This window comes from Epinephelus moara, chromosome 21, assembly GCF_006386435.1.
Source record: "Epinephelus moara isolate mb chromosome 21, YSFRI_EMoa_1.0, whole genome shotgun sequence".
NCBI classification, from domain to species: domain Eukaryota; kingdom Metazoa; phylum Chordata; class Actinopteri; order Perciformes; family Serranidae; genus Epinephelus; species Epinephelus moara.
Genome location: NC_065526.1, coordinates 27,020,568 through 27,032,277, shown reverse-complemented (window position 1 = coordinate 27,032,277; position 11,710 = coordinate 27,020,568). Strand labels below are relative to the sequence as shown.

Here is an 11,710-nt window from a genome sequence, read left to right as displayed (position 1 = left end):
GGCCTGTTAAATAGCCTGTAACCACTGTGTGACACAAACTCAGTGCTTTGGTCATTAAATAATGTCGGGCTCGGTTCGGGTTCGGACAGAAATATGCTGCCCATGCCGCACTCTAACACACACACACACAAACACACGGAAAACCGGACATTATCATCAGTTTATAAAAACCCCCCCGGACGCCCCGGACGGGACGTGAAAAGTGGACATGTCCGGGCAAAAGAGGACGTTTGGTCAGCCTATCCTAGGAGACCAGTGTTCAGGATTGTGTGAAACCAGGTGAACTTTGAGTTATTTTAAGGTACGTCATTACCATGTTTCCTGCCCTAACCTTATCAGTGCAACGTATCATTTAAGTATGTAACTTTACGTTAAGTATGCACTTTTACATTAATTCGTGGACTGCTAATTCGTTAGATATCATGCAAACTGCTGTATGAGGATACACTGTATAATATATCTTCCGCATATATTGCATAAAGAAAACTGGCAAGAACAAGGCCAAGTTCCCCCCAGTTTCAGGGATGATTTTCTCAAAATGTTCCAAGTCCAAATTTACCTCCAAAGATGTGCATCTAGGTACAATTGGCTTAGGCTAGTTTTAGATTAGGCAATTTCCAATTGTGTGTGCTGACCATTGTATCATTACTGAAGCTGTAACAGCTTGTGATTTGTCATTGGAGAAAGTCAACATGTCATTGGTGAGTGAAGGACCCATAGCTACACTGAGGGGTAAAATATGCAAAAGGTACAGAATGACCTATAAACTTAAGTTTTCAGGTTCAAACCCTCTGACCATATACAAGCAGGACTTACAAACAGTTCATCTCACCTGTACAGAACGTGCTGGCAAGCTCTCATAGGTCCCGCTGAACTCTCTGGCAGGAGCCCTCCGTGGAGGCGGGGAATGCATCCCAGCCCGCTGATTGGATGAGGGTGGCGGGCTGGGGATGCTGATTGAGCGGTGGTTATCTGTAACTGATAGAAAGAATAACTAAACTGAATGTGTGGTAACATGACAGACACTGACACCAGAATATGATTTAGAAAATAAAGTGGCAAATGTCACAAGTTTAGAGCCCCGAGAGAAAATACTTGTATGCTGTTATTGGCGAAAGTATCACAACTGTGGACAAAAGTTGGTCTTACTTGCCTAAAAATGCTGATTATAAAATGCTGCAAATGAAGAGTTTACTCTGTGTTCATTTTCCTTATATACACCTTCACTTCCACATGGCAACAATTTAACTTCTGGCTGCTTTCTAGTAAAAAAAAAAAAAGCAACAACTTTTTTTCTCTTTTGTTCAAACAGACTTTCTTTTATATCATACATTGCGGGTTCTGAGGGTCATGTGGCCTCCCATTAATCTCTTTTTACAACCTCAAAATGACAGTTAGCTCTCAAAGCGTGCTGTTCTTTCAAATCTGGCACGAAAAAGACTCATTACATGTCAATCAAAACACTGTAAACACAATTTGTGGTCAGCAGAGATTCATTTTTTATCATCAGCATGCCTATATTGTTCATTACACATCAATTTTCCTTGATTTACTGATCTGTAATTGATAACATAAGGAAAATGCATGCAACTGGGACTTCTCCTCAGGAAGTGCAGTTAATGTCTTTGAAACAAGTGCAGCATTGTGTCACCTTTAATATAAAAGAGCAGGTCGACATTTTGGGAAACATGGTGGTTCACTTTCTTGCCGAGAGTTAAATGAGAAGGTTGACACCACTTTTATGTGTGTACGGAAAACATGAAGTGTGGCCAAGAGACGGTTAGCTTAGCCTAGCATAAAGACTGTAAACATGGGAAACAGCTAGCCTGGCTCTGTCCAAAGGTAATAAAATCCGCCTGCACTTTTAAAGTTACTTATTAACATGTGGTATCCTAGTTTTTAATCTGTACAAAAACCAAAGAGTAAAACTGACACACTGTGGTTTTAGGGGTCGTTACGTGCCAGGTTGTTGAACTATTCCTTGAGATTAAACAGCTTTATATTGGATGATATGAATGCTAACTTTGATAACATGCCAGGCCAATTGTTATTCTTTAGAGGTTGGTATTCTCCGACCTGGACCCTATTTTTCCAAGTTTTTGCATCTAAGTGACTAATGGGAACAACTATTTTTTAAAACTGGTCCAGTATTGAGCGAGAGTGCTGCAGTAAACTAAGAATGTTTGTGTTTGCCACTGACAGGATCAGACTGTAAGTGACAACATTATGGAAAGGATCCCTACTGAGATAGATCTTTTTGTTAAAGATTAAGATCCTTTTGTGTAACCAGAAACAACCCCAAAATTGCTATCGCCACCCGCCCCCAGACTCCACTTAAATAAATAGTGATTGAGCGTGTATAGAGCCAGCATATCTTCACATCAGACTGCGTGAATTAAGGATTTATTTCAACCAAATCGGAGTTGGCGATCGTCGTAACAGTGGAAAGACGAACCGAGACAACATTTGTGAGTTTTATTTTGTTGCTGTTGACTTTGAATGAAGTGTGTTTTATGATGTTAAAATTTTATTTTATTTTTAAAAAAAACAAAAAGGATCTTAGCCTTGAACAACAAGGTCTATCGTTGCAGGAATCCTTTCCAAAATGTTGTCAGACACAATACTAATAATAATCTGAGCCCATCAGTGACAAAAACAAGCACTTTTAGTGCATGTAAACTAATGGAGCACAATGCCATGAGAAGTTACATCGCAGCCTGTTTTGCTGCAACTGGCTGCAGTGCTCAACACTGGACCAAGTTCAAAAATTGTTGCCTCCATTTGTGAAAATAGGGACAAGGTTGAAAAATACCTGTTACCCTTAAGTGTTAGTCTTTATATTGTTATTTATTTTACCTCAAAGATAAACATTTTTATTCTATGACAAGGCAGCACAGAACATTTTAGTGAATTAAGTTTCAACTGTAAATGATACATTTCTAAAATCTACACAGAAATGGGAAAGTATGCTGTACATTAGATTTTTGTTGGGAAAAAAACTACGTGACAAAGAAGGATTTGGTTTTATGTTCCATAATCTCACACAGTCATATGGAAACAGTTTACTCAGCACTTTTATAAACTCTATTTCGGGTGTGAAGAACTATTTCAATACATGTTTTCCATGTATTATAGTCACAAATAGTGCAGTAAAGGGTGAAGTGGGAATTGTAACCAAACATTTGGCTCCCTGATCCAAATCTTACACCACAGAGAATCACAAACCCAACTCTGCAGCTAAACTCAACAGTTATGAAGACGATTTGTGGATTTTGTTCTACCACACCTTCTTTAAAAATTTTCAGAGAACAAAACGTTTTGGACTTTTTGCCAACCAATCATCCGAATGAGGACACGACCTCTAAAGACCACAGTCCTCACCACAACATTTCCCCAGCGTGGTGTGGTCGGCCTCCACATGGAGCCAAACAGTAGTTACTCTGTAATGAGCGAGGCTCCAACTGATCATTGTTGCACTGCAGTGGCGGCGGGCCCTACAGGCAATTTTTGGGCAACGCCGGCACACAACAGCAACTGCCAACAAATTAAGACTTGGGGTGAAAAATCTTTTCAAATGTTTCCTGGCAACAGAAATATTTCCAAGTGGTTAAAGCTGCAGTGCTGAGGCAACTTCTCTTTTCACATGAAACAATGATTCAGATGTTTGTGTGCAGACCAGCAGAGAAGTTTATGAGGCACGAAAACATACCTAACACAATAAAGATCTAACAGATCTAATGTACTGTAATATTTTGCTCTGTGTCCTGGGTTGAACCTCTCACAAAAAGTGATTAAGAACCTCACGAGGGGTCTCAAGATGATAAACAGGATATAAAGCAAAAAATATATACATTTATGCTACACTGAAGACGCATGTTTACTCCAGTTTTTCTGACTTTTCTCCAGTTGTTGCTTTTTTCCTATAAAATAATGGACACTTTTACCTCTTCAGGGTTTTCGTAACTATGCAGGAAACAATCATTTATTTACGTGTGGACCAGCAGAAGAGTTTATCCCTACCAAAGCTGACCTGACCGTTATTTTACACCATCAGTTTGTCACTTTCTTTTGGGAGGCCTCATCTTAAAGGGACAGTTCACCCCATAATCAGAAATCTATATTTTTCCTCTTACCTTTAGTGCCGTTTATCAGTCTAGATTGTTTTGGTGTGAGGTGCCAAGTGCTGGAGATACTGGCCGTAGAGATGTCTGCCTTCTCTCCAATGTAATGGAACTAGATGGCACTCAGCTTGTGGTGCTTAAACCGCCCAAAAAAACATCTATAAAACTCAACAGCAATGTCTCTTTCCAAAAATCATGACCCGCTTACTCGAGACAATCCACAGACCTTGTCATGAGCAGTTTCATGTAGGAACTATTTTCTTTCTACCGAATAACACCCTCCACCCATATCATGATGCAGACAGAAGCAGGCATCTACTGGTGGAGGAGAGGCTTATGCTTGCAACAGCGCGAGATGTTAACATTAATGGCGATCCTCTGCCAAGCTGTAACATTAGCTAGCTCAGTGTTGCTAGGTGAGCTAGCAGTAGATGCATGCTTCTGTCTGCATGGTGATACAGTCGGTGGGTGTAGTTCAGTAGAAAGAAAATAGTTCCTACATGAAACTGCTCACAACAAGGTCTGTGGATTATCTTGAGTAACTGGGTCATGATTTCTGGAAAGAGACACTGCTGTTGAGTTTTTCCATCTAGTTCCATTATATCCTACAGAAGGCATACATCTCAATGGCCGATATCTCCAACACTCGTCAACTCACAACAAAACAATCTAAATTAATAAACAGCACTACAGGCAAGAGAGAAAATATGTATTTTTGATTTTAGGTTGAACTGCCCTTTTAAGTTGAACATGTTTAATATACTGTAATGTATCTTTCTGTGTCCTGAGGTCAGCCTCTCATAAGGAGTGACACTTCTCAACGTGGGGTCAGGATCCCCACAAGGCATCACAAGATTTATTTGTTGGGTCCTGACATATTCCTTCTACAACATTTTGTGTCTTTTTCCGATTTTCTTTAATAGTTGCTTTTATCCTGTAAACTAATTAATTTTTTGGCCATGGACTGTCCTCGGTTAGTGGAAATGACATGACTAATCCACATTAAAAACACTTTTTCCATCGTTGTCATTACAAAAGTCAGTGTTTCTGCTATAGATTACTTTCATTAAGTCACGGCGCCCTGCCAGCTGAGTTTTTAGCATCATAACATGATCTGGCCTCATGTTACCTCGTGTAAAAATGAATCCATTGAGTCCCATGCAGCGATACAAAAGTAATTCAAATAGTATAAGTTTGGTAGTGTCTAGTTGAACTGGTCACAACTGTAAGAAACGTTGAATCAGTTAAGTTAGCACTGCTTTGTCGCAAGCCAAAGAAGTTGTGTTTGACAGGTTTGCGTGTTTTATCAAGACATGGAAAGTTGAGGACATAAATCTGAATAAAAGGGGTGCAACCAAAGTGTCAGGGGAGCCGACCAAACTCTTCTGTGATGCTCTGAAAAGTAAAAACACTTAAAGTCAAGAATTACTCTGTTGTTTGTCCTGCAGTTCACTTTCATGCCTTGGGTGTGGTAATACAACTGTATGCCAGTGTGGGCGGGAAACAAATGAGAGAGTGGATGTGAGGATAAGAGGTGTGTGTTTGTGTGTGTGTGTGCGTGTGTGCAGTGAAAAATGGGGGAGATGGAGGTTGAGTGAAAGAGGGAGGGAGGTGTGTATGTGGTGCCTGTTCAGTACACAGAGGTTGAGGTTCCTTCCCAGATGGCAGCTGTTAACTCCACTCACACGCACAGCTGATTAGAAACACATTGAGTCTGGGGCTGCACGCACACATGCACAAACACACAAATACACACACGCAGAAAGGAATACAGTCAGATATGCACACAACACACAAAAGCACACAATAACAAATATACTAATGCTCACATGCTTACAGACAGGCACGCACTCACATCACATGCAAGTTCAAACACACTCATACACTAAATGTAAGCACAGGCATGCCGATAAAGGCCCTCATTACAACACATGTAACATCCAACTACACACACACACACACGCACACACACACACACTTTCCTATGCATTGGAAGCCACACTGTCAGGCCGCTCAGACCTCAACTATCTCATGTGTCCCTTTACTTCAACACATTCAGTTATCCAAGAAATGACTCTAACCCAGGCTGCTGCTGCTGGAGGACTCCAGGTGCAGGAGGGCGCACTCACTGTCCTCCCCGGGAACGGAGCTCTCCGGCTCGGCTGTGCGCACCGGGGATGGCCCCTGGTTCTGCCGCGGCGGCGGGTCCTCCTCAAACACCAACTTGAACTCGAACTCGCCCTCCTCCCAGCCCGAGCCCGGCGCGGCCCCCATCGCCCTCCGGCAGCAAGGACAGGATACAGATTAAGTGATACAATCTTATCTCCCTGCGTCGGATACAGCAGCGACTTAAACGTCCTCGGTGCGCCTCGAAAAAGAGAAGTTCCCCGGAGATATTCCGCAAAACTTTTTGTCTTTCTCTTACGTGCGTGTCATTGCGCAAATATCCCTCCTCTGGGAAGGTTTTGGTGTAACTTCAGCAACTTTTCCAAGCTGTTTCTACACGATGAGGACTGCTTCTTGCTCCGGTATTTGCAACTTTTTCAGCCTGGATGCCTTGCGGTCCAAATCAAATCTTCGCTCTGGATATCTTACAGTCTTTTCCAAAACATATCTCCAACGTACACTCGGGTCTTTCATTCTAGCTCCATCGCCATCCCTGTAGCTTCTTCTTCCCCGCATAAGACAGAGAGAGGGAAAAAAAAGTTTATCAAATATTTTTGTCGTCCTTTACCCTTAATTGCCTTTGGGTGGGTTTCCCAGCTCCAGTTGGACCGTTACTCATTCCCCATAGGACCTTGTGCCTGTCAGTCATGAATCCCCCCTGCCCAACCTCCAACCTCCCTCTTCTCCCCCCTCCTCCCCACTCACTCTCGAGGTTTCTCTTTTAGTCAAACTCACTTCACATTTACTTAATACAACATAACATATTTGAAACTCCAATTATGGCTTGTCTTTACAACTCACATCTTATTCAGCATCACACACACATCATTTTCTTGGTGTTGTTCCACTAGAATTTGGTTTATCTCCATATCATCCTCAGCATCAATAACTTTTTCACACATTTAAGCCCAAAACAATTTGATTATCATTCCACTCATGAGCAGGGCTCATGGCAAGCAGCTCACTGTCTCCAAAACCTGCCATTGTAGGCCGGCTGCATGGCCACCAGGGCTGTGATGTTAACTGTCAGTTAGTGAACATAAGAGGGCCTATTTCCTGTGGTGATGAACACGACAGCCCCCCTTTTTTGGCTGTCACTCTTCCCTCTCCTCCCCTTTCCTCTTCTTTTTTTTTCTTTTACCCCACTCCTCCTTCCTCTCTTCTCCCCACCAACTCCTCCTCGTCCCTCCTTCTCTTGAGTCTCCCTCCCTCCCCTTCCTCTCCACCAAAGATCTGTTTCTCATTATCCTCTGTAGTCTGCTCTCTGTCTGAGTCAGGAGACGAAAAACTTAAATAAACACACTCTCTCTTTGGCTCTCTCCGCCTCAGTCCAGCTCCTTAGTCCTCCCCCCCTCCTCCTCTCTGTCCTCCTTCCTCGTCCTCCTCTGATTCTCACAATCATTATGGATGTTATACTGGTGTGTAACTGGGGCTTCGCTCTCCCTGTCATCCTCTTGGGGTTGTGTGGGCAGGCCTTGGATCCTGATCTCAAGATGTTGCAGTCTGGTCGGGGAGAGGGAATAGTGCTACCAGCAGGGCCGACGCAAGGCTTTTTAGGGCCTGAAACAGAATCTAATAACTCATACTCCTACGAAATCCCCATGTGACAATATTATTGTGCTCAACAGCAGAATTAAGGAGTATATCCATTTCCTAAACATTAGCCGTAAAATATTAATCCAAAAACTAGTTTTCATGTTTTGAGTCTTCAGTTTGTTTGGGCGCCCCTTGGCCGCATAGGGTTCCTAAGGGGTGACTAATTTTGTTACTGGCTTTCATTTATTAGCCTAACAGTTTACAATTCAGACCCAAAGATACCACTGAGAAGATTCAATACAGTCCAGTAAGGCTTATGCAGTATATAAGGCTATTCTCATGCACTGTTCATGTGTATATAATCCATGTATTCAGGAAGGAAACAATGAAGTGACAAATGCACTGACGGGATTAAAAAAAAAGAAGAAGGAAGTATAAAGACCAAAAGTCTGCATAAAGAGCCAGGTTGGGCGGTGGATGGGTCACACAGCACAGGCCCTTCCCCCAGGGGACCGGTGTTCAGAACTGTGTGAAACCACGTGAACTTTGAGTCATTTTAATGTACGTACGTCATCAAAATGTTTCCTTTCCTAAACCTAACCTACATAACTTTACATTAAGTAGGCTACATAATGTCATTAATGGGGCACTAATTTGTGAGATGCCATGAACCCTTGTACAAGGATACATTAAGTAGATAATATCTATGAGAATAAATATGCACTTTAACTTTTTAATACTTATTCGTCTGTACCTTCAAAATGTTATTTCTGAAACCACTTTTATTGCTTATTCTAACTATAATGATTGCCTTTTAGCTCAACTCTTCAGTGTGCCACCTCTGCACTTCACTGCACACACTGAAACTATGAGTCCGTGACAAATTAATCTTTTAATCTTGAATCTTGAGACAGGATATTACAACTATGGAAAGTTATGGCGACAATTATTTTATATATCTCAACAATCGCAAAGTAAACCGAGCTACAGCTTTTATGTTCGCAAAGTCATTTACCAGCAATATGTGCTTGTGCATGTTTTTGTGAGTGGGCAACTCAGTGCTTTACTGGAACACGTTGCATTGTGTATGAGAAGTTGAGACAGGCTCAAGTTTTTTTTCCACTGGAGGGAAGTTGGTTTCCTAACTTAACTGTTACACAGAAACTTGGTTGTGTCTAAGCAGGTATGCTGTGCGTCATCGTCTACATTAAAATGCAAAAGGATGGTGTTTCAGATTTATCTACTCTGTTTTTGAAATGCTTTTGGGTGTGTGTCATGGCAGTTTAGTGTGGATTGAAGGCCAAACAGGTGCGAAAAGGATGCATTGTCAAGGTCAAAGTTCAAGGTCAAGGTTTCATTATTATTGTCAATATACAAAAGAGGGGTGCACAATGAAATGTAGTTGTAGCCCTCCATGCTGCACACAGAGGAAATGTATAAACTAATATTCAAATATCTGTGATAGAATAAAACAGTAAAATCTGTGATAAAATAAAATAAGGTGTACACAAGTAGCACTAAAGGAAGAAATATTAAAAGAAAACGAAACTGTATCAGAGTAATATGTAAGTTATTTTCAGATTCAGCTGCCTGTGACTTGCTCTAAGTCCCCATTTATTCTACAGAAGTCTTTACATGGGAATCCTGAATTAGAGAAACTTGTTTTGCCAAAGTGGCAAAAAGGACTCTTTTGGTGTTGTGAGTTTTCTATATGTGAGCAAGAGTGCAAATGAAGACTTCAGTAATTGCCTCATAAAGCAGAACTACATGCAGGTACTGTATCTATGCACATGTCCAGCAGTTGAGGCGCAGAGCCTCTCTAGAAATGGAAAGTTTTGGGGGGTTGTGAAACTGTGGAGTTGAATAGCTAATAAATTGTTTAAAGGAGCGCTGCAATGTGATGGATGAGTGCAACACACAGGAGGAACTGCTGAGTGTCAAGTTTATGAGAGGGGGGAGAAAAAGAGGATTCCTGTGCACGCGTTGCCATCATGTGGTGAGAGACAGAACAGTTTCCCTGTAACTTTCCTCACCAGTCATCTTTCACAGCCTGAGGACACAGATTCTTGTTATCACTGAAAAATGTTTTGCAAGTTTACCCCTGAGTCTGACACACTGATATTCTGAGTCACAGACAGATTGAAAATATTTATTGACTGACTGAATCAATGGCCTAAACTGTGATGTTATCATGATCTGTGGTGTTGAAATACGTTATGTTCATGTTTTCATTTTCAGATGCTGTACGTCCAGACAATTGGCTTCAGGAGAGTATGGATTTAAAAAGTTTTGCTCCATTGTTGTTGAACTGCAGAGATCAAGTTAAGGTCTGGAAGACCAAGAAAACATTCTGATAGAGCTGCTTGTAGGATTACTAGAAAGGCAAATCAAAACCCTGTTTGACTGTAAAAGACCTGCAGGAAGATTTATCAGACTCTGGAGTGGTGGTGCACTGTTCTACTGTGCAGTGACACCTGTACAAATGACCTTCATGGAAGAGTCATCAGAAGGAAACCTTTCCTGTGTCCTCAACACAAAACTATCTGACTATCTGAACAAGCACAGCTTTTTGGAAACAAGTCCTGTGGACTGATGAAGTAAAAATTGGACTTTCTGGATGCAGTGAGCAAAGATGTGTTTTAGGTAAAAAGGATGCAGAATTTTATATATATATATTTTAAAAATATATTTTAAAAAAAAACAACAACACCTGTCCAACTGTTAAACACGGAGGTGGATGGATCATGCTTTGGGCTTGTGTTGCAGCCCGTGGCATGGGGAGCATTTCACAGGTAGAGGGGAGAATAGAATCAGTTAAATTCCTGCAAATTCTGGAAGCAAACGTCACACCATCTTTAAAACTGCTGAAGTCCAGACACCTTTTCTCAATAATTCAAGACTCCTTGAAACCCAAAATGGACTCCCTCAAGAGGAGCAAGCTGAAGGTTTTGCCGTCACAGTCCCCTCAACTTAAACATCAATTAAAATCTGTGGATAGTCCCAAAAAAGCAATGCATGCAAGACAGCCCAAGAATCTCACAGAACTAGAAAACTTTTGCAGGAAGAATTAGTGAAAATTCCCCAAACAAGAACTGAAAGACTCTTACCTGGATACAAAAAGTGTTTAGAAGCTGTGATACTTGCCAAAGGGGGCACTACTAAGTGCTGACCATGCCGGGCGCCCAGACTTTTGCTTCAGGCCCTTATCCTTCTGTTGTTATTCTGAAACTGTAACCTCCAATGATAGGCTTGTAACAATAGGCTCATTTCCTCATTTTCCATACTGTGTACTGTAGCCTACTGTTCTATATCATGTTGTAGACCGAGTCTTTAAGAGTCCTTATCAGTTAAAGGTGAAAGTCATTATAGAACCATAAAGGCAAATGGGTGACAGCTGTCAGACATGGAGACATTTATCCAGATTGTACATTATCATGGTCAGGTGAAAACCTCACAACTGTTTTTTTTGTTTGTTTGTTTGTTTGTTTGTTTTTCATTTTGTATATCATAGAAATTAATAACTTCTCTACGTGTTTTGGGAATATAATGACGTTCAATTTAATATCACCAGAATTATTTCTAAAGTGCTTTATAAAGCTGAAAACTGAACTTTCATTGAGATACCAGGTTTTTATTCAGTTGTAGTAGTATGTCCTGTGTGTGTGTGTGTGTGTGTGTGTGTGTGTGTGTAGGTCTATACATATATATATGATGAGTAAACAGACTTCATCCTGGACTGTCACATTCAGCTCTAGGGAAGTGAACCACACCTTTCTTTTCCTCCTTAGAGACTTAATTTACAGGGGCCCTCAAACAACAGGTGAAATGTGCAACAGAAAATAAATATTTTCTCTACAGTAAGTGCAATAAATATAATAAAATTATTG

The 11,710-nt window shown here is 41.1% G+C and overlaps 1 protein-coding gene across 1 annotated transcript in view; it reads right to left on the bottom strand.

Annotated features, from left to right (window-relative positions):
- The window catches only part of nfatc4 (nuclear factor of activated T cells 4), an 18,766-nt gene extending 11,914 nt beyond the window's left edge, over window positions 1–6,852 (bottom strand). The window contains exons 1-2 of the mRNA XM_050032541.1: window positions 6,203–6,852; window positions 833–978 (exon numbers count right to left, since the gene is read on the bottom strand). Of these exons, the coding sequence (XP_049888498.1) occupies window positions 833–978; window positions 6,203–6,395 (339 nt within the window). The 5' untranslated portion in view covers window positions 6,396–6,852. The remainder of the gene's footprint in view (window positions 1–832; window positions 979–6,202) is intronic.
- Between the last annotated feature and the right edge of the window lie 4,858 nt (window positions 6,853–11,710).